Genomic DNA, 24,874 nt, shown 5'->3' on the forward strand with positions numbered 1-24,874 from the left:
CAGTCAAATTTCTTCAATGAATTTATTCACTTACTGTGACAATGAGGTCTTTCGCCATGAAGATGGTGGACCTGCCGAGAGATCTTTTTGTCACAGTGAGTGAATGAATTCATTTATTGAAGGAATTCGACTGCTATAGTGAGGTCCACGTTATAGTGACAGTATTTGATCAACTTTGGTTTTGCTATCCTTGTCTATCATTCGACAAAGCCGGTGGTACTATCCTTTTCTAGGTCTACAACGATGCCAATTATGTTTTTTACAGTGTAGAAATATATTAATTAATTAATGCAGAGAATCGGCATCGCTATTCTTCTATCTTTGTACACTGCCACTATAACGTGGACCTCACTATAGTAGTTCTATTTGATAACAAAAATGTAAGAAATTAAAGATTATTGTTAAAAACCATCAATATTGCACAATACATTAATTGGTCTTGAAAATTGTACTTCAACGTTCAAAAATAATAAGAAGTATCAAATAGGAAGACTAGTAATATTGCCATTTTTGAACAACTAAATTACGACATAGCAGTCAGGTATTTATAAATAAAAGTGATTAGCTTCTACTCACTTAACTAAAAAAGCTAATAGCTTTTATTTATAAATAGGTATCTGACTGCTATGTCGTAATTTAGTTGTTCAAAAGTGATTATTAACAAGCAGTCCATAATGGAAACAAACATTCAAGAGTAATATTGTCTTGATATTTCTTTACAACTACTTAGAAAATCATAAGTATAATATCCCGAATCTGAAACTGAGAGGTACTGTATGGTACGGTACCATAGAGAAAAGATAGAATAAGATGTTACGCCATGGTATCATATTGCAAATTTCAATGTTAACTCAAACCAATAGTCCTAGTAGTTGTCTTTGGTAAAGCTATGTGACGCTGGTAGTCACTCATTTTTTTTAAAATTGTAATTTGCTATGTTTTTGTGAAAAGGAATCAATAAATTTCATTTTCATTTCTTTCATTTTCATACTGTGCCGTTCTTACACTTTTGCCCCTAACGAAATAACCCTAGTAATAGACAGTAGTCGGCTAAGTTAACAAGAAATAGGCTAGAAATTTGGAACATAAAATACCAATACCATCTACTTATGCTTATTCCTCTATGACTGCACCTACTATCTCTCTTATCACGAGCTCTTCCATCTCCCAATATCAGCTTCTCTCGTCATCAACCCAAGAAATGTATGAGCAGTAACAGTATAGTGAGGTCCACGTTATAATGACAGTATTTGATCAACTTTGGTGTAGCTATCCTTGTCTATCATTCGACAAAGTCGGTAGTACTATACTTTTCTAGGTCCACAACGATGCCAGTTACATTTTTTACAGTGTTGAAATATAATTAATTAATGAAGAGAATCGGCATCGCTATTCTTCTATCTTTATCCACTGCCATTATAACGTGGACCTCACTATAGAATAAACAGAGATGGAAACTACGTTGTCCTGAAGTTGATGAAGATAGAAAGAGACCGACAGATAGAGAATGCATTATCGACAAGAGTCATCCATCTGCCAAGTTGTTTACGGCAACCCTGTTAAATTTCCCCCAGGATCTGTTCTAAGATGTAACATCTGAAAGCCTTCAGATAAACAAGTAGCTTCGGCTCAAACTCTACCGGTTACTGCATGAAGGTCTAATCATAATATAATACAACTTTTACCCCTAACACATATAATTTATAGTGGGGTGTCTAAATTATACATTGAATTTCTTTGTTTTAATTGTATTAAATTTTATAGTATTCAAATTTGTATTGTAATTGTTTTTCATGGATAATCTTTTGAATTTGAATGTGAATATATTACATACTTATTGTATGATGTGTATCACCTAATAAAATTGATATATTGATAAAGAATGTGTATCACCATCCTTGTGTATCACACGTTAAGTCGTCAGTCCCGGCTGCCTAAAAAGAGTCGTTAGGTCATGTCAGAGGCCCTGAAATTGATCAGTTGCGACCTGAAAACTCTGACACCAGACCTGAGCCAGCCAGGTCACTCGATATTATTATTGAGTTGACTTGCCTCTGCAATATTCCCTATGTATTAAGCTGCGTACACATATACTTAGGACCGAGCCTCTTGTCAACAACTACAACTACAACTACAACTACAACTAGTCACAGTTGATTTATGTAAAACATGAAATGTGTTAATTGACTCCTCACTGTAAGGTGAGGAAATTTGAATGCAAGGAAGCATTTGTCAAGTATAAACTTTTCAAGACATTCTTTTGATTTGACCAAGTTGAATGGCTGAGAAAATCAAAACTAATGATAGTAAACTTATGAGACTATAGTGAGGTCTCTTTTCTGTATAGGGCTACTTTTTATAGAAATAGAAAGAAATATAAAAATCTCAGTACCCTTTATGAATTATTTAATCACAACATGTTTCGGACATTGAATAAGAATCTTCCAGCAGTATTTATTTATTTACTTCATATCACTTGAAAATGGCATCAATGTCCGAAACATGTTGTGATTAAATATTTCAGAAAGGGTACTAAGATTCTCATTTTTCTTTCTATTTCTATAGTGAGGTCCACGTTATAACGGCAGTGTACAAAGATACCAGAACATCGTTGCCAATTCTCTGTCTTGTCACTGCCGTCTATAGAATAGAACTGTATATCTATAATAGATAACTGTATATCTGATCAAATATTAAGTGCCGGTTGCACAAAAGCCGGTCAAGTTTTAATCGTGACTAATTCCACGAGAATTACCCTTTCTGAAATATTTAATCCGAGAAGCCGTCTTATCAAAAAAGCCTTATCTGATCGGTTCTCGTGAAATTAATCAAGGTTAAAATGTAACTGGCTTTTGTGCAACTGGGCTTAAAAGTGTTCAATCTTGTTGAAAATGATCACGAATATTTTATTCGTCAAGAAAATCTATTTTTAAGGATCTAATAATAAATTTTCTTTATTGAAATTGAACATTTTGTTAATAATTGTTTAAATTTCTACATTGTTGACAAACGATTTGTCAACGTTGCAGAGGTGGAAAAAGATGGCGCTATCTGCTTTCTCGAATGATATAGACAAGGATAGCATCAACAATGTTAATCAAATACTGCCATTACAGTCAAACTTGACAATAATTTGTCTCTTCTAGTGTTGAACAACTTCTTGGAAGAAAATAAAGTAGATTATCTGAGGACGTTGAAAATTTTTCATCAGTGGCAACGAACTGCACAAAAATTCAATAGAATTCAACGACCGTGAATGCATTAATGTCAGAATCTATTATTGATAATCTTTGTTATTGATTTAGTTTAGATAACATCATTCTAAATTTCAATAAGATCTTATTCATCCTACTATTCACTTCAAATCTAACTCCTCTTTTACTTAAGATAAAAAAGTTATTCTTCTATGAATTGAGACTGGTTCAGTATAAGAACAAATACAGTATTATTACATTCGGATCCTTATTCATCCTACTATTCACTTCAAATCTAACTCCTCTTTTACTTAAGATAAAAAAGTTATTCTTCTATGAATTGAGGCTGGTTTAGTATAACAAATACAAAAATATAGAAAAGAACAGAATAATAAAATTCGAACATACTATAACATTTATTTATAGCATACATTGCATTAACATTTCTCTTGCAATAGAAAGATTGACATTATTCTTCAACTATCTATTTGAAACCTCCATTGCAAAAAATATTCAGATTCCCATAACTTCATAGAAGTATCTTCATATGAGAATAAGTATTCTCACAAATAATGTGCATTATTGTGAAAATTGTGTGGTACCTCAAATTTTATTAGGTTTATTATATAGGAATCATTGAAAAAAAACCATATTCGCTGCTTGTTGATATTATTCATTGAGAGAATCAATAATAATTGCTGCATGAAACATTAGCATTTCGATATCCATAACGAATACGTTAATGATCATATTTACGTTAAGGATCATGATTAAATTTTCAACACTGAAAAAGTAATCTAGATTATTATACAAGGGGGGAGGGACTTATTTTATTTAAATTTTAATAATAGATCTACATAAGTCTTGTAAACTTCATTAACATTTTTTGGTTAGGTTGAATTTTACTTGGATTATCGTTACTGCTTTATTATCTCTCCCTATAAATAGACTGTTTTTCAATGTATCCAAATCAATTTCTGCAAATAATACCTTGTATCCTTTGCTGATTGGCATTATTCTACATTTATTGATGAAGGTTAGATATCACGTTCGTCTTGTGCTAGTACTGGAACTTTCGAATTCATTATAAAAATATGTTTAGTATAATAAGGGGAGTTTTCAGCAGGTTGGACGAAGAATCACAGAAAATTTTTACCACCTTGTGTTAAACTAAATTCAAATTTATCTACTGAACTATTCGGAATGCTAAAGTTTTTTTTATCGCTTTCATCACAGGATTGACCAACTGAATAAAAAAATTCAAAGTATATTTATATTATTCTGATTCTACTCCAACATGGGAAGAAAGCTTCGTTGGTGTTGTACCACTGAAAGACTCTCAGGCATGGGTTTCAAATCAGATTCCAGCATCAGATTACTCTGAATAGATTGTTTCTCATTTTTGTGCGAGTAGCAGTGACTCTAAAATATGTGATGTGAAATCGTTGTTGTACTGTATATACTTCTTCAAGCTCTCAAAGCTAGTTGCCAACTCCTCATCGCTAATACTTTCCTGTGCTACCTTAGCAAGAGCCCATTTTTTGAAGAGTTCAAGCACCTGGATCTTTGATTTTATTATCAGACGTCGAGACTTCAAAATCAATTGGATTGTTTCAATTTTGGGCATTGGGAATGATTCACGATAAACTATTCGATGAAATTCCTCTTTAATCATTCTCAAGCATAAATCTTCTAACCCCAGTTCCGATATATTATTTGCTTCACAATACTCGTGGACTTCTAATACCTCAGACGGCTTGATATTTTTTTCAATATACACAATGCATTGCTTGGTGAGTGCAGTTATGAGATACTTTCGAGCGGCAATGTAGGTTAATAGAGCTTGCATTGTTGACGAAAAATTCACCTCACCTGTATAGATGAAATACTTCATGGCTTCAAATCCGTCAGCATCCAAATCTTCAACTTTGACAGCGTTGTCTTCTTTCAGGTCACCGTAGAACATAGCTTTGAACACTTCAATAGCCAGCGAGAAAAACATTTTGTGTCCTTCGATTACTTTTTTTCCAGGTCCGACAATGAATTTACAATCGTAGCTGAATCCATTTTCTGATGCTAGAAGAAAGCAGTCTTTGAATTTAGTTATTGAGGAAGAACTGGACATTTCTAAGAGTATTGAAATTTAAAGACACAGTAATTTAATTACTTGATAAGTTAGTTGAAAATTATAACACAGTAATTCAATTCAATCACTCAAAATTGGTTGAAGAATTAACTTGATAGTTTTCAGAACGTAGGCTTTATGAATGTAAGAAGGAACACGATCAACAGTTACTGTTGGCACTAACAATAAGTAATAATCCAGTCGTGCCTGACAAGAATGGTTAAAGTCAATACAGTTCAGCTCAGAGTTATCAGAAGATAACAATTTCTGATAAGAGGTTCAGTACAAAAATTGTGTAAATAATAGTCCGATCATTGACGCAAGCTTGTTGGTTGTCGCAAAATGAATAAAAATAACCGTAAAGCAGCCCGTTTTCAGGGGCGCCATTTAGGAAGGGCAAGGGGGGCCTGCCCCCCACCACGAGGATTAGATAAATAATGAAAATGCCGTTCTATCTACACGTATCCTTAGAACCTCATACTGATTTAATACTTTTTTTCAAACAGGAGTAGTATATTTCCTTCTACAGTATCAACAATGTAGCGAAATTGCTGGGAAGTATGGGCTACGGAGTAATAAAGAGCATTTTTTTTAAGGTGAAATAAAAAGATGTTGTCAATTCCACAAAGTTTTTATTCGAGTCCAAGCTAGTTCCAATGCACTTGTCACACCTGAACTGACCAGCCAGAGTTTCCTTCCCCTATAAAATGCCCAGTTTCCTCAGTCTACCACTGATGATGATGCCAAGTGCATCGAGACTAGTTTGGACTCAAATAAAAACTTTGTGGAATTGACAACATCTTTTTATTTCACCTTAATATGGAGAAATTCCGCAACATCTCTGTGAAAAGTGAGATTTTTTTTGTGGTACAGTTGAAGCTTGAATATAGAATGGGTACAATCAGGACACAATGAGTGAGTTATCGCATGAATTGCAACCTGAGAATTAGCAAATTGCAAGATGTCACAGTGAAAGCAAAAGAAAGGGCACAATCAGACAATCAAAAATGTATGTACAGAATTGGTGAGAATTATGGGAACATCTTAATGTTTTAATGAAAAAATGAGACGCAGGTGTTGTCAATAGCTAAATGTTTCTTCAGCTTCCTAACTGGGAGTTATTTTCCAATAATTAGAATATGATCCCCAATGAAATCGTTAAAACTGTCTTTATAAAAGAAAAATTAATCTGTTTCCATGATTTTTTTCTTTAGCTTCCTAACTGGAAGCTATTTTCCAATAATTAGAATAAGATCCCCAATGAAATTGTTAAAACTGTATTTGTAAAAGAAAAATTAATCTGTTTCCATGATTATTTTTAACAACTCGGCTTCAGTGTAGGCTATTCTTACTTTTGAGCCTAAGTATATTTCTAATAAATATTCCATGATTTAATCTTTAACTACTTATAATGTGTATGTTTGTATTGATACTTCAACCACATTTGTATAAAACTGGGAAAAATGAAGCATATAACATCATGGAATGTAATATTTATGGGGAAAAACCCAGGACCATCTATCCTTTGGGGGTATTTCATAACCCCCATTCATACCTCCTATGGGGGGGTGGTTCCCCCCTAACAGTTTCATGAAATGGCGCTACTGATTCACTTTTGGACTTTGTGTTCGACTACTCTAGCAAATGTTGTGGAAAAGACGCTCCGTGGTCATTTTTGGGTCACAGTCGTGGAAGATGTTGCAATTTTCTCTTAACGGTAGATCTAGTTTTATGAGTAACACGATGATGATGATGATAAGTCGAAATCACAGGCAAACACCTCGAAAGAAGAATTGTCAACATCATCAGCTGTTCTTAGTGAGAATTTGTGTGTATTTTTGGCTTCAAAATTCATAAAATAACCTAATTAATTCAATGTGCAGTGATAATTAAGTGTAATATTTAACTATAATTTGGTGTTTTAATTTTTCTAAATTTAAAATTTGCATCCCATATTTATTTTTGGACGAAAGTTGAGCTTGAACTTTTTACAGAAGAAACATAACCTATTTTTTAAACATGTAATCAAAATTTGGGAATGGAATAGTTTTGGGCCAAGCCTGTTGTTCCTTCCCAATCATATTTATATGATTTGTTATTGTTTCCACGAATAAATAAATAACTAGGGAATCAAGACGGCCGCCGAAACTTTCAGGGCTTTGCTATATCACTTGTATTTCAATAACCGTTCAAGATATTTTACAATTTCTTGGACGACAATATTTTTAAATTCCTCCTCTACAATTTTTGTTCAATAAAGCTTTCCTCTAAAACGCATATTTCATTAGTTATAACTTTCAAAATGTCTTTTATTGATTCTTTAAAATCTCTTTCCATTATAACTTTTTGTGCAAGAGATACAGAGAAATCTATGAAATTAAGATCGTTTTTTCAGCTTTGAAACGATTTATATCTTCATGCGCTGACATGTTTTAAATATTTGAAAAATTGATTAAAAAAGATTCTTGAGAACTATTATAATGGCAGATGATAAGTATGAGATTATTACGTTTGATGATTCGTGAGAATGAAGGCCCATCATCCTGACTCAGATGGAAAGTGAGATTTCCATTCTTTTTTCAAAAAAAAGGACCAACCAGGACCACAGACGCTTTTCAATCCAGAAGTCCTCATTTTGAAGCACACAAGTTTGGAGTTGCTCCAAATTTCTCTTGACTTGAGAAGTGTGCTGCCACGGCTTGGCATAATGACAATAACTGCTCCAATCACTCTACAAATTTGAATTTGAAAAGTCTAGATGCAGATAGTCAGCTATCATTTTCCACCTTTATAGTTATTGATTGTCAAATAATTTTAGATGCTGTTCACTTGAATATGCAAGGGTTATAATTTCAGAACTTATCAGGGAAAGACAAAAATCATGGCATTCACTGGAAAATACCCCATAAGATTAAAAATAGTTGTTGACAACAAAGTATTAGAGAAAGTGTCACAATACTGCTATCTCTGTTGTGATATCAACTTCAAGGACGAATTGGATTGTGAAAGAAAAGAAGAAGAAGAAGAAGAAGAAGAGAAGAAGAAGAAGAAGAAGAAGAAGAAGAAGAAGAAGAAGATGACGATGATGAAGAAGAAGAAGAAGAAGCTTTATTTACTAGTCTTTCAGACCCAGGTACCTAGACTACATTGTATCCTAGTATTCTATTATTCTAATAATATTCTAGTAATATAGGATTCATTGTATTCTAGGTAGGCTACATTGTTTCAGACTATCCATCTTTTATATGAAAGCGAAATGTCACTCACTCACTCATCAACAGAACTAAAACTCTGCTAGACCAAGAAAGTTCAAATCTGGTAGATATGTTCAGTTGGCCCTCCAGGAGCTTACTAAGAACGGATTTGGAGAAACAATCCAAAGTTACGCCCAAAATGTGTGTTTTCCAGCGTTATTTTGCGTTTTCTCAGCTTTATCGAGAAGAAATGAACAGAGAATGCTAGAATTGAGTACAGATCGAAGCTCAGCCAAGGTAAGAAAATAATGTATTTATTTATTTACAGTATGACAGATACAAAACAAATATATAGCTAATGAGTCTCAAATGCCTAGATATACACTGTATATTTCCAAATTATTTGAGATGTTGTGTAGTTTTCGGTCGGGAGAACATAAGTTTGTGTGACCGCCATTATTTGCTAGCCCATTTAGCGTTACCCAATGTGCACCATGGAGGCGAACTAGCGTTACACTCATATTATTAAGTTGAAAATCTGATTGCTGGAACAATTTTGAGGTTAAAGGAGGTTCAAACTCAATTTTCAATTTTCACAGAGAAAAAAACATTTTCAAAATCATCTTTATCATTTCAAATGTCCAAAATTGCTTCAAATTGTAATTTATCACATAAAAACAATCCAAATATAGACTTTCTGTTTGAAATTTACACCCAAAAAACGTTAGCTATGTATATATGTAATAATATATCATATAAACATATATGTATATAATTATTGTAAAAATGTATTAGGACATCGAGATAACACAGAAGTTAAACCAAAAATGAAGTTTCACTGTTCTCGAAGATCCAGAGTTTTACTGAATTTTTTGCGTTTTATTTGCTTTTTTGAGAACAAATGAACAGAACATTTTTAAAGTCAGTTCAGAAGTTGAGCTAAAGTAATGTTGCATAGGGAGGATTTTGAATAATACAAAGGCTACACCCGAAATTACTTGGTTTTCAGTGGTTTTCAACGTTTTGCACTGGTTGGGAGCCCGTCTGGATGGTATGAGACCATCAACCAAAGTTGCGAGATGAGAATAGCCGTTAAGAACCCATCAATAAATCCTAAAAAAATTCACTTTCACTGAAATTTTTCAGTCAATTCAACTTCACTACTCTCTTCTACAATAATAATACTTCTAATAAACACGAATTATATTATTATTATCCTGAGAAAATTTCCGGGAAGGGACTGTATTCATCAGCTACTGTCACGCGGCTATTAAAACTTTCAAATAGAGACTATTAAGGCCAAGTTTGGAATTGGGAATCCGGGGATGGAATTTCGGATGAACTTCATTACAATAAACAGGATTAACCAATTAATTAGAACAGGGCGAAGTTTTAATTAATATTGTCACTGTTCTCGGAAGAAAATACTTCACAGTAGCTCTCCCACAAATAGTCTATAAATGACTTCCTCCCAAGCTTATATTTTTTAATTAGTCAAGGAGTAATGATGAATTTATCAAGGGTTTAGTTGAATTTTTTACAACTTGAATTATTACTTGATTCCTACAAATACAGTTTTCAATAATTGTATCTTAAAAGAATATTTTCAAAATGGTTTCCACGGATTTTGCAAGTTCAATTTTCTGACCGAGCGAAGTGAGGTCTAAGATTCAAGTCGACGGTTTGGCATTTCTCTTAATGTTAAAATTAATGTTTATATGTTGCGCATTTACGGCGAAACGCGGTAATAGATTTTCATGAAATTTGACAGGTATATAACAGGTATTTGACAGGATTTTCATGAGCGTCGACGTATATACAAGGTTTTTGGAAATTTTGCATTTCAAGGATAATATAAAAGGAAAAAGGAGCCTCCTTCATACGCCAATATTAGAGTAAAAATCAGACTATAGAATTATTCATAATAAATCAGCTGACAAGTGATTACACAGATGTGTGGAGAAGCCAGTCTATAGCTGTATTTCCATAAGGTCTATAGTTTCAATCAGGTACTTGTGGATGAGAATACTGCGTGAGGTCTACTGTTCACAGTAATACTAGTATCATTTTCAGACTCTCATAATTTACTCTATAATAACTGCAGACTTTCTCATCATCAAAGCAAATAGAATGTTATGGGAGATTGGAGTTAATAAGCGAAACATCATTGAAAATATTTCTCCTATGAGGAGGGAATATTATTCACTGTAATGATTTAGTCAGTATCATTGAACTATTGAATAAAAACAACCTGTTATTGTCAAAACTACTGAATTATTGAAACATTTTGAAATACTAGTCTCGGTTTTTATATCCATCATTATCAGTCTTTAGTGAACTGTAAGTTCAAATATTCTAAAAAGCAGTACATTATACATGGTTGAAGTTATTTAATATAATATTGGCGAAGCCTTACGATTGGCCAATGAAGGTTGAGCTCGACTCTCATGGGCCGAGTCTAGACACGCCCAAGTATTCCACCATTGAGTCTCTCTCACCATTAACTTTCTCTCATTTTCTCTCTCTCTTTCTCTCTCTCTCTCTCTAGCGTCCCAACAACCCAAGGTGCTAGAGTAGTAGAACCCCACCGAAAATCCGGGTTCCTTTATATCCATAATCTTCTATATTCTACATCCTTACCCCTCACCAAGCCTTAATATTCTCCCACTTGTAACTTTCAAATTTTCACTTCCCTGTGAATTCTGCCCATTCAAGAAATTAGCCTACATTAGTTTCATCATTTGTATGAATTTCCACTATATATTGTAATTGCTATTTTTTGTTTTGTTTAATTTTATAAGTGTTTGCCATCTTGTCAGACCTGGCAATGTAAGATGAATTAAATAAATATCAAATATATCCCCCTCTCTGTCTCTCTATATCTTATAAAGGTTTATTAATGTTCACATGCTTATAAAAGGGCTGTGTTTCATTTAACGTTATCTTAGACATTCATCACTAAAATATTACAGTACTCAATTTACTACTTTTATCGTTATTGCAACTCCCAATAGTTAATTATACTTCTAATACTATATAATATTTTTTAACCTTCACCGTTCAATCCTATTTAAAACTCATCTAAAATAATCTAGCTCTTTCTCAAGCGTCTCCTCTACTTCTTATTTTCCTTCTTATTTCTTGATTTTTGCAATGATGATTATTATTCTTTTCTATTCTTCTTCGTCTTCTTCTTCTCCTTCTCTTTCTTTTTCTTTTCTTCTTCTTCTTTCCTTGATCAATTCGAGATCACAATACGATGTTCTATTTCTTATTCTATAGTTCAGTTTCATAATTTCTTCTCAATTGTGCACATTCTCTTTCTCTTCTCTTCTTCCCCATTATTATCATTATTTTCCCTGTGATTTTTCCACTAGCTATCCAGCATGCTCAAATGTTTATTTCTCTTTCTATCTCTATTATTTCTCTTTCTACCTTTTCTCTTTCTATCTGATTACTTTCCACTAATATCCATATTTGATATTCGGTTCTTTCTCACATTAAATCATACTATTCCTATTCCATTTTATGCAAATATTATTCATTATCAGTTGTATTATGTATCTTTTCTAAAATGATAACTTTCTTCAAAGATCTTTCGTTTTTCTGCTGGCTTTTTCTTCTCTTTTGCAGTTTTTAATGGATCCCTTTTCGCTCTATCTCCACCTTGAACACGATCTTCCACTACTGGATTCCATCTCTCTCTATCTCAAATTGGACTCGATTTTCCACCACTGGATTTCATCTCTCTCTGTCACCACTTGGACTCGATCTTTCCACTACTGGATTCCTACTCGCACAATCTTCACTTCGACTCGATCTTCCACTACTGGATACCTTCTCGCTCTACCTCCACTCGGACTCGATTCTTCCACTACTGGATACCTACTCGCTCTATCTCAACTTGGACTAGATCTCCCACTACCAGTTCTTCCTCAATCTTCATCTTATTCACCATTAGGTGAATTATTCATCACCGTAACTCCACGGATCACAACATCTACATCTTATTGATGTGTTTAGTGAATTTTTTGAACTAGTGTTTTCAAATAGTGAAGGGAGCCGAACTGTCAAGGCATACAGGATGCACTCGAATCAAGAGACTTTTTCATTTAGGTTAAGTTTTATCAGTTTCATCCCCATTTTCCCCGTCATGTGTCGTTCTGAGGTCGGTTCACGATTGGTCTGCTGCTTCCATGATGCCTCTCACTGACACGTCAGCTCACTCGCCCTCAAGTAGGTATGATTATTTCAATAATAGATATAATGACGCAGGTATGTTTCTAGCAAATAAGCTCCACTCTTCCAAAAAACTTTTCAAGGCTGCTCACCTCAACGTCCAATCCCTCAGCTGCCACATCGATGAACTCAGAGCAATCTTCAGTTTTCAGGACTTCAATATAATTGGAATTTCCAAATCATTTTTGAAGCCTAGTATTTCATCAAATTTTGTTGCATTACCTGGATATAATCTTTTCCGGAATGATAGATTAAATAAAGCTTGTGGGGGTGTAGCAATTTATGTGAAAGATGGTATCAAAACAAAAGTTTTAATCACATCTAAACAAGAGTATTGTTCCAGACCAGAGTTTATGCTACTTGAATTATCCTTATCTAGTACTGATAAATTACTCGTTGGTATCTGTTATCGCCCACCAAAAATAGGTCATTTTACAGATTTCGAAAATGCCTTGCTTTCTCTCATGCCTTGTTATAGCCGTATACTAGTTATGGGGGATATGAACACCGACTTGAACATGACAATCGTAACTTTGACTACTTTCAACTGACTACTATTTTCCAATGCCTAAACATGACTATTTTACCTCTCGATCCAACTCATCATACTAATGTATCTGACACACTCATTGACCTTCTCATTGTTAGTGATCCTAACGAGGTTGTTCAAGCAGGCCAAATCCCAGTCCCAGCTATTTCTGGACATGATTTGATCCACTGTGTACTTTCCCATAAGATACCTAAGCCAGAACAGAAAATTATCACTTATAGAGACTTCAAAAACTTTGATGAAGCCGCCTTCCTGACTGATGTGGCTCAGACTCCATGGCATCAAATTGAAGCGTTACCCTCAGTTGATGACATGGTCAAGACTTTCGAGAATTGGACTTTGACTTTGTATGACACACATGCACCTTATGTGACGAGGAGGATTAATAGAAAACGACGAATACCGTGGATGACTGAAGACATACTTAAGATGATGGGACGTAGAGACAAAGCACATAGAAAATTTAAAAAGACATTTGACTTGGACAGTTTGATAGAGTATAGGAGCCTTAGAAATAGGGTTAAACAGGAATTACGGAACTCAAAGATTAGGTACTTGAATTCGTTTATGACAAACAATAGACAAGACTCTAAATCACTTTGGCAGGGAATAAAAGAATTCGGGCTTGGCAAACAGAAATCGAATCCACAAATAGACTTCCCATTGAACAATATGAATGACCATTTCGTTTCACACTCTAACCAACGCGACGAAGTTGTCATTGCTAATCATATCGATGATCTTGAAGAGCAGGTTACAAACTTAGATTTACCAATTACTGATCAATTTCATTTCCATCCAATCTCAGAAGAAGACACTTTCAGAGCAATTCAACGTATTCATAGTAATGCTACGGGTGTAGACAAAATTCCTATTAAATTTATCAAGAAGATGTTATTTGCTGTTTTACCAACCATTACATACATTTTCAACAAGTCACTTGAAGAAGGCATTTTCCCTGAAAACTGGAAGTTTGCTCTGGTTCGCCCTCTCAATAAAGTTCCATCACCCAATAAAGTTGAGGATTTTAGACCAATCAGTATTTTACCTGCATTGTCCAAAGTGCTGGAAAGACTCATTCATGCTCAAGTTGTAAAATTTCTAGACAACAATAGTAAGCTTCATAACTTTCAATCAGGCTTTAGAAAATTCCATTCAACTGAGACAGCTCTGCTTCGTGTCACTGATGATATAAGGTTAGCTATGGACCAAAGAAAATGCACCATCCTCACCCTATTTGATTTTTCTAAAGCATTCGATACTGTTGATCATACAGTCCTTCTGAATAAGTTGGCTATTCTTGGTTTCAGTCACAACTCGTTAGTTTGGTTTAAATCCTATCTATTAGGTAGGAAACAATGTGTATCTGTCGGTGACAAAAAGTCAACTTGGAAAAACGTTATGCATGGAGTACCACAAGGTTCAATTTTAGGCCCTCTCCTCTTCACTTTGTATGCTAATGACCTTTCTTCCATTATCAAATTCTCCAGTTTCCATACTTATGCAGACGACCTTCAAATCTATTTAAGCTGTCCCATAACAAAATTAATGAAACAGTTGGAATAATGAATCAGGATATCAATTCGATAGTGGAATGGATAAAGAAAAATGGCCTCAAGCTTAATCCCATCAAAACACAACCCATTATAATTGGATATTCTCGTCTTATAAACAATATTGACCTTGAATCGATTCAAAAATTAGTGTAGACGGTAATGACATTCCTTACTGTAGCTCAGTTAAAAATTTAGGCATCAATATGAATAATACTCTTGACTGGTCAGAACAAGTGAACAAAACTTGTAAAAAGGTATTCTCAGCCATGCATGCATTAAAGAAAATGCACGATATTCTCCCTAGAAACATTAAATTATTATTGGTTCAATCTCTCATCTTCCCATATTCAATGTATTGTAATTCTGTTCTTAACGATATGCAAGTCACTCTGAATGATAAACTACAGCGGTGCCAAAATTATTGTCTAAGTTTCGTCTACTCTCTCCAACGCCATGATCATTTCACCCCAGCCCACATTGCTAGTTCAACATTAAAGCTTCCCGATCAAAAGCTTTTTCGAATAGTCAAGCTTGTTAGAGATATCTTGAAATACGGTAATCCGAACTATTTTAAAGATGATTTCAAATTTGTCTCTGAAGGTAGGAGGATAGATGCTTCACATACTAGAACCGGAGAAAGTACTTTAAGGATACCCAATCATCGAACTACTATTTTCACAAAATCCTTCTTAGTCAGTGCCTGTCGTGCATGGAATGCACTTCCTGTTTCTATCAGGTCCATCGAGAGCCGAGCGAGCTTCATCCTGACTTTAAAAAAACATCTTTTGGAACAAATGACTGAAACTGTCTGGCCCTAGAACGATCACATGACAACCATCCCCCACCCATCCCACAAATACAAACCCTTAAACCTGTTATAGAATGAATTGTATATATATTATATAAACTCATGTTATTTTAATTATCCACTGCTACTGCTGTATATTACTTAAAGTTGATTACCCTGATCTACTTTCAGCCTACTTCATTTTATTAATCAATAATTTGATCTTATCTACCTATATAATTATTTTACTCTATCAATTTTCTGTTTTTTTTTCTCTTAAATATTTATATTAATTAAAACTTTTACAATATTTCCATTAATAAATAAATCCTTAGTTTAATAATAATTAATTAAATTAACGTTTTGGTAGAGAGTTAGTGGGGAGGATATTTTTAATATTCTTTCCGAAGAATGGACATTGATATGTCCAAAGCTCCGCCAATTCATGTAGATGCATAACAATATTTTCCTTAATTTCCGGTCCCGTCCGAGGCTAGTTGTAGTTCTTTGAATCAGTTTTAATCCAGCGTGTGGGTGATTAGCCCAATGTCGCCTTCTCTAAAGCAAGTGGTGGAGGCCAGGAGAGAGGGAAAAAAGGAAAGGTAGACCGAGAATGAATTGGGAGAGTTATCTTGAAAGTCTGGGTCGTGAGAGAGGGAGTTCCATGAGGGAAATGAGGAGAATGGCTGAGGACCGGGAGGTGTGGAAGAGGTGGACCGAGGCTGGGACCCCTACGCTGTAGCGGCAGAAGGGGAAAAGAAAAAGGAGAAGAAGAAGCATAACAATATAAAATCTATAGTTATTATATTACAAATTACTTTTTCATATCATATACAGTTCAATAATTATTTTCTTAGTCTATATTATGTAAATTCATCTATAATTTTGCTGTATTGTAAGCCATTATATATAAGTGTATAAGCCGTATATTGTAATCTACATAAATAAAGTACTCAATCAATCAATCTGGTCGTGTGTTAATGGGAGGATATTTTATATCCTTCTAAAAGAATCGACAATTATTTGTTGAAACACCGTCGATTTATGATTTATGAAGCTACATCACATTATTATATTATCGTTATTCTAATTGCATTTCTATATTTATTCTCATTGATTAATTATTTATACTTTGTGAACTAGCATTATCGTCATTTAATGTAAATTAGTGTATAAGCCAGTAAATATTGTAACATACATAAATAAAGAAATCTAATCTAATCCCTCGCTCTCTCTCTTTCTACAGTCGAGTACTGAAGTGGAGGGTATCCCCAGATACCATTTCTGAGAATGGACTAAAAGGTCCCAACTTCACTAACTTATTTCATGTGAAAACATTACAGTAATATCTCAACTTTCACTTATTTCATGATATTTCTCTGCTCAATATTATAGTGAAACTCTTCAGCCCACCTTTTTTCCGTTAGGGATACTCTAGAATAGAAAGAAATAAAAATCTAGGTACCCGAAAAATGTCGTAAGTAAACACTTTAAAAAAGTACTTAGTTTATTTCCTTCTCTTTCTTAGTTTCATTTCTTTCAACAAGATGAACAAGTGCCCTTTCACTCTCAGCATGACGGTGCACCAGCTCATTTCCACGGAGAAGTTTATAGGGCTACTTTTATAGAAATGGAAAGAAAAATAAAAATCTTAGTACCCTTTTTGAAATATTTAATCACAACACGTTTCGGACATTGATGCCATCTTCAAGTGATATGGAGTAAATAAATACTGCTAGATGATTCTTATTTTGATCATAAGTTAGTGTATTCATATGATTTTATGAACTAAAACTATAAATTGTGGATTTAAACTCGCATGATTCTATAAAAAATGGCATGATTCTATTAAATGTCTATAACAGACACCAATAACCCCATTTTTGATAGAATCATGCGAATTTAAATCCACAAATTTTTAGTTTTAGTTCATAAAATCATATGAATACACTAACATATGATCAAAATAAGAATCATCTAGCAGTATTTATTTATTTACTCCATATCACTTGAAAATGGCATCAATGTCCGAAACATGTTGTGATTAAATATTTCAAAAAATGGTACTAAGATTTTTATTTTTCTTTCTAATTTATCGTTTTATTTTACTCTTACTACAAATTATTTTTAACGCTAGAACGTGAGTTGAATTTTGTTTTGTTAAACACATGAATAAAGAAATCTGAATCTAAATCTCTTTGTAATATTGTAACATTCATAAACTCTAATCTAATCTATTCCTCTCTCTCTTACTCTCTCTCTCTTTCTCTCTGACTGTTGTTGGATGGAGAATTTGGCGCAGCGATTGAGAAAATCACCTAGCATTATGGAAAGAGGCTCCAACAGCTGGTGGGTTATTTGAACGGCGACGACGTCTCTTAGCCATGGAACATTAAATTCCCATTTGCTCTCCGATCCCTCCCCCACCCTTACTCACTCTCTCTCACTCTTTCCCCTTCACCCCTCATCATCACTCACTCGCACTCTCCTTGTCGAATAATGCTAGCGCACCAAGTTTTAAAGTTGGAAGCAAAGTTCGATTTTAAAAGCACTATACTCGCTCCTACAGTTCCCAAGTACTAGCTTCGAGCTCTGGAGGGGAGCAGGAGGCAAAATGAGGGTGTAGGGTGGGAGGATGAGGATGAGAATGAGGGAGTAGAAGGGAAAATAAGGGAGTAGGAGGGAGAATTGAATTGAATGAGAGGATAGGAGAGAAAATGAGAGAGAATGAGAGGATAGGAGGGAAAATTGGAGAGTAGGAGGGAAAATGAAGGAGTAGGAGGGGTAATGAGGGAGTAGAAGAGAGAATGAGAAAGTGGGAGGGAAAATGAGGGAGTAGGAGGAAAAATGTAAGAGTGAAAGGGAAAATGGAAGAATAGGAGTGGGAATGAGAGAGTAGGAGAGAAAATGAGGGAGTAGGAAGGAAATGAAGGGGTAGGAGAGAAAATGGAAAGTAGAAAGGGAATTGAAAGAGTAGGAGGGAAAATGAAAGATTAGGAGGGGAATGAGAGAGTAGAAAGGAAAATGGAAGAATGAGTGAGTGGGAGAGAAAATGGGGGAATAAGAATGAAATGAGGGGGTAGGAGGGAGAATGGTAGAGTAGAAGGGGATATGGCAGAATTGGAGGGAAAGTGAGAGAGAAGGAGGGGTATGAGAGAGTAGGAGGAGAAATGAGCTAGTAGGAAGGAAATAAGGGGGTAGGTGGGTGAATGGAAGAGTAGGAGAGGAAAAAAGGAGTACGAGGGAAAATCAGGGAGTAGGAGGGAACTGGGAGAGTAGGAGGGAAAATGTGGGAGGAGGGTGGGAAGGTAAGGAGAGAAAATGAGGGAGTAGGTTGAAAAATGAGGGAGTAAGAGAAGAGAGAATTAGAGAATAGGAGGGAAATTGAGGGAGAATGAAGGAGTAGAATAAAAAATTAGGGAGTAGGAGGGAAAATGACAGAGTAGGAGAGAAAATGAGGAGGTAGGAGGAAAAATAAGGGGTAGAAAGTAGGGAGGGTATGGAAGTAGTAAGAGGAAAGATTTCGAGGCAAAATCATATGGTAATCGTTCCTCTTTCATCCCTGAATTGGATAAACAAATTTACATTCTTATCTCTCCTACGTACGAACTTGATCTCTCTTTTCTTGGTGAAAGTTCTCTCTCATATAATATTCTTGAACCATTATAATTCTTGTGCAGATGAACGAGAGAGCATAGATTATTGTGGGTGGAGAGTTGGTGTGATTTAATGTGTTGGCATATTTTTGAGTGTATGACATAGTGAGGATGAGTTTGGGTGTTTGTTGAAATCAGAAGCATTTTGTACTCAAATTGGAAATCACCATTCATGTGGATTACAACTTAATCAGATTCTAGTTAACTAAACCTAGAAATATAGACAATAAAAGTATATTTTCTAGGGGTACTCGGAAGTTTAGAATAGGTCAACAACTACGAATCATTATTGATTTTGACTCGTGATCCGCAAGGGTCCAATCAAAAACTTGTCAAACTGAAAACTTGACCTACTGAAATCTTGAAGAATTTGAACCATCCTCGGTAAATTAAAGGAATCTATATGGATATTTCATTTAAGTAGATCAGACGTGATGATGCGTCATTCGTGAATTTCCTATCCCGTAAAAATTCTTTTCTTTTTTATTGACCGAGCGAGGTGAGGTCTAAGATTCAAGTCGACGGATTGGCATTTCTCTTAATGTTTAAATGTTTATATGTTGCGCATTTACGGCGAAACTCGGTAATAGATTTTCATGAAATTTGACAGGTATGTTCCTTTTTTAATTGCGCGTCGACGTATTTACAAAGTTTTTGGAAATTTTGCATTTCAAGGATAATATAAAAGGAAAAAGGAGCCTCCTTCATACGCCAATATTAGAGTAAAAATCAGACTATAGAATTATTCATCATAAATCAGCTGACAAGTGATGACACAGATGTGTGGAGAAGCCAGTCTATAGCTGTATTTCCATGAGGTCTATAGTATCAATCAGGTACTTGTGGATGAGAATACTGCGTGAGGTCTACTGTTCACAGAACTACTAGTCTTATAAGATTACAAAATCGTGAGTTTTTGAAAGTAAAAATAAAATGGTACTAGTCTACCGGTACTAGTTGTTTTAGTCGAATATCAATAATAAATTTGTAATAAATGTGTTTTTATTAGAGTAGATTAATTTGAACATAACTCCCGCTAAAATTATAGACCCAGAAGAAGGGGCCTCAACATGAGCCCTTGGTAACCATAAGTTAAATGAAAGAAAAATAAAGGTAACTTAACTAAAAAAGAAAAAAATATTATTCTCTCATAGTAGGTTGATGAAATTCCATTTTTTCGCGGATGTTGTCCAAATGAGCTTCCTTTGATTTGTTAATGGGGTAAAATTTTATGATATTTCCGCTACGATTACATGGAATGATACGATCAATTTGGAAAAAATCATGCGATTGCGTCATGTTGTATTATTTGTGGGATGTATCAAAAACACATCTAGACATCTGTTTGTTTATATAATTATTATGCCGAATCATGTTTTGATGAATCTCGATCAGCTGATCATTAAGAAAAAATTGCGAAATGCAAGCATTCCTGATTTCAACTAGAAATCGCGATTCTTCTGACGCGGGCCACGTGGTCGCACTTACATTGTTGTCGTTGTGAGGTATTGAAATCATACCATAGAAATAAATAATGTTTATTAGAATAATATACAAAAAAATAAAAGCAAATTATTCAAGTTGAGATAATATTAATATTAGGGTAATTGACTTTTTGAGTAAATGTTATTATTATCAAATTTAATTGAAGAGCCATGAAAATAACTAACTATGTAAAATATTGGACATATTATGTCACCAAACATAGAAGGTTGTGAACACTGGTTATTATTATCGTTCTGGGATAATATTTTATTCGTCTTGCAACAGTTGAATCGCCAGTCGTTGTTTGGTCTCTTAACACAATAATATCTGTACTGAATCTTTTTTAAAGGTGTGATTATCAATTGCTTATTTCTCATAAGAGTATCAAATTTAACATTCTTGCAGTCAGGGCTAATTTATTTTCAGTGTTAACTGCAATTACTTTTAAATTCACAAAACCTACGTTCATAAAACTGTTAAGTTATAATATTCAACCAATTTAGTGTGAGTGATACGATAATTTTGTTATAATCTTGAACTAATATTGTGAGTAATTATTTTATTGTAGTGTTTTCAAATTTCAAAACTCTTCGAAATGTCCAGTTCTTCCTTAACAGCTAAATTTAAAGACCGATTCCTTGAAGCATCAGATAATGGATTCACTTACGATTGTAAATTCATTGTTGGTTCTGAAAACAAAGTAATCGAGGGACACAAGATGTTCTTCTCGCTGGCCAGTGAAGTGTTCAAAGCAATGTTCTACGGTGACCTGAAGGAAGACAACGTTGTCAAAATTGAAGATTTGGATGCTGACGGATTTGAAGCCATGAAGTATTTCATCTACACAGGTGAGGTGAATTTCTCGTCAACAATTCAAGCTTTATTGACCTACATTGCCGCTCGAAAGTATCTCATATCTCAACTTACCAAGCAATGCATTGTGTATATTGAGCAAAATATTAAGCCGTCTGAGGTATTGGAAGTCTACGAGTATTGTGAAACAAACAATATACCAGGGTTTGATGATCTGTGTTTGAAAATCATTGAAGAAGAAACTGATCAAATTGTTGAAAGTGGATATTTCCCTACAGCCAAATCTGAAACAATACAATTGATTTTGAAATCTCGACGTCTGACATTAGAATCAGAGATCCAGGTGTTTAAACTCTTCGAAAAATGGGCTCTTGCTAAAGCATCACGTGAAAATATTAGCGATGAAAAGTTGGCAACTAGCTTTGGAAGCTTAAAGAAGTATATCAGATTTCTAACGATTAGCAAGGAGGAGTTCACGTCACAAGACGTAGAACATTCACTGCTACTCACACAGAAAGAGAAAGAAGCTATTCAGAGTAATCTGTTGCTGGGATCTGATTTGAAACCCATGCCTGAGAGTCTTTCAGTGGTACAGCGGCAACGTACATTTCTACCCAAGTTGGTAAAAGAATATAATCATGCTATAACTTTTGTGTATTCATTGAGTGAATCTTGTGATAAATGTTGTCAGAGGTCCCTCAATGTTGCTGGGGTCGTATTTAAATTCATTGTAACAGAAGAGTATCATAGACACATCAGTTGCTTAGTTGAAACTTCACGTCAAACTTCCAGTCCGACAATTTCTATAATGGAATCAAAAGTTTCAGTCTCAGCGTTAGATGGGAGTAATACTCTGATTTCAATAAATGAGAGTCGGATCTTGAAAAACAAAAGGCCTGATCAATACCAATCTCAAGTACTTTTTGCTGAATTTGCACTAAATGAGTTGAATGACAGGTTTTCTTTGAACCCACCTAACAAAGGAATAATAAAAATTCATGTGGAATTCAACATCAATATCATCTAGGATGTTTGAAGTAACAAAGTTGATGTTATTGATGACTTTAATGTTAATCTATTTTTTCAACTAATATCATCATAGAGAAACGATAGCAGTAGATATCCAATGGTATAGGCGGGTGTTTATGTCGCAACTTTTACTGTTATCCCAAGCCTATAGTTCACGTAGTTCTTACCTATGCAGCTGTGTGACGCTGGTAGTCTATCAAATTGTGCCGTTCATACACTCTCACCCCAACAAAACAGTAAAAATTGACAATAATCGACAGTAATCGGCTTGAGATAACTGTAAAAGTTGCGACATAAACGCCCTATACCATGGGATATCTACTTACGCTATTGTTTCTCTATGATATTATTCGAATTTCAATAATATTGCTGCTGATTAGGCCTGTAATATTCATTATTTTCCGCCAATCTTGATCTAGCAATACTAGCAATTGTTGAAATATTTTTTTTTCCTGTTCTGAGAATAATATTTAATTTTTCAATCAAGTATTCCAATTAGACGTAAGTTATATCAAGTTATTCCTCAAATTGGTTTTCAAATGATGATTTCAGTCAATGTTTTATTTACTGTGCGGTGATTGATTCCATCATAAATCCATTATGTTCTTGTAGTTTATGTTTTGGATAATGGAACATTCTTCTCAATAAATATGTTGTATGAGTATTATTCTATGTAGGCCTATAATGGGACATTTTTTATGGAAAATAATAATTAATGACAATTTTTTTCATTGTCATTATTCAAGGTGCTCAGTTGAAGCCGAGAATACTTTGATGATAAAGGTGTTTTAATTCAAGTTTCACATTTCTCGAGATCATTATTTTTTCTGTACTGCAGGTTCTGAAAAAGTACCTAAAAGACCTTTCCTAGTTCTCAAGTAAACGTTGGCTATTTCTAGTCATCTGCCAAAGTTTATATTACATCTACTTTGTTAATCAATAGGAGTATTTGGACAGCTTGTTAAAGAGTTTAATAGCATAATAAAGTAATTTTGTTTGATCATGATATTTGTTTATTTTATTTCACTCTTTAAAATAACGTCTAGTTTTATGGAAGTTGGTTTTCAAAGTCAAAAAATGACAGATAATTTCAAACTAAGTTATATGATTATCTTCAATACAATAAAGGAAAGAATTGTCTTGTACACATACGTAAGGGATTGATTGATTGATTGATTGATTGAGTACTTTATTTATGTAGATTACATTATATACTGGCTTATACACTTATATACAATACCTTACAATACAGCAAAATATAGATGAATTTACATAATATAGACTAAGAAAATAATTATTGAAAGTATATGATATGAAAAAGTAATTTGTAATATAATAACCATGGATAATTATATTGTTATGCATCTACATAAATTGGCGGAGCTTTGGACATATCAATGTCCATTCTTCGGAAAGAATATTAAAAATATCCTCCCCACTAACTCTCTACCAAAATTATAGGAAATTCACGAATGACGCATCATCACGTCTTAACTACTGAACTGATTATCTTGAAATTTTGAATATAGATTCTCAACAACCGAAGATGGCTAAAGGCCAATTTAAAATTCTGCAAGATTCCAGTAGTTGAAGTTTTCAGTTTGTCAAGTTTTTAATAAGACCCTTGCGGAGCACGGGTTACCTGCTAGAATTCTATCATTCCGTCATTTTTATCATTCAGTTTCATTCTGGCAGCTCTACACACAACAATTGATATTAAATCAAACAACAGATCTGATTATCTGAAGGCCTGCTTAAAAAGGTACAAACAGTAGTCTATGGGAAGGTCGACGTTTAGCTTTCAGTTTTGACCTTAACTGAAATTTAAGCATCGACCTGATCATCCCTAAAGGTGGGTGACCACAAGCTACAATCCAATAATTTATCATTTACAATCAAAGAAACAGACCATAGTCCAAACCTTCTTTTCATCCCAATTTCATAAGATAAATTCATTATAATGGTGGAATATCAGCAGACTCTTAGGTACAGTGAGGTCCACGTTTTAATGGCAGTGAAGAAAAATAAGAGAACAGCGTTGCCGATTCTCTGCCTTGCTACTGCCTTCGATAGAGGATAGCTGATACCAGTATATCCATTGTAATATAAACTGTTCATTCTTGTCTGAAATGATCAATAACATATTATTCGTGAAAAAAATTCAATGATTGGATAATTAATTCCATTCACTTCTATTACAATCTGTTAATTCTGCCGATTCTCTGCCTTGCCTCTGCCTTCTATAG

General features: G+C 34.2%; 1 protein-coding gene across 1 annotated transcript; it reads left to right on the forward strand.

Annotated features, from left to right (window-relative positions):
- Positions 1-21,381: 21,381 nt before the first annotated feature.
- LOC111053147 (BTB/POZ domain-containing protein 3) lies at positions 21,382-23,510 on the forward strand. The gene is made up of 2 exons (XM_022339995.2): positions 21,382-22,201; positions 23,467-23,510. Exons 1-2 carry the CDS (start codon positions 21,382-21,384, stop codon positions 23,508-23,510), a joined length of 864 nt encoding a protein of 287 aa, XP_022195687.2.
- The last annotated feature ends 1,364 nt before the right edge of the window (positions 23,511-24,874 follow it).

This window comes from Nilaparvata lugens, chromosome 12, assembly GCF_014356525.2.
Source record: "Nilaparvata lugens isolate BPH chromosome 12, ASM1435652v1, whole genome shotgun sequence".
Lineage (NCBI taxonomy): Eukaryota > Metazoa > Arthropoda > Insecta > Hemiptera > Delphacidae > Nilaparvata > Nilaparvata lugens.

Bases quoted from the DNA above. Each gene is read 5' to 3' on its own strand.
- LOC111053147 (XM_022339995.2), top strand. From the start codon at position 21,382: ATGTCCAGTTCTTCCTTAACAGCTAAATTTAAAGACCGATTCCTTGAA. The intron at 22,202-23,466 runs GTACATTTCTAC...TCTGTACTGCAG, and splicing joins TTCAGTGGTACAGCGGCAAC to GTTCTGAAAAAGTACCTAAA.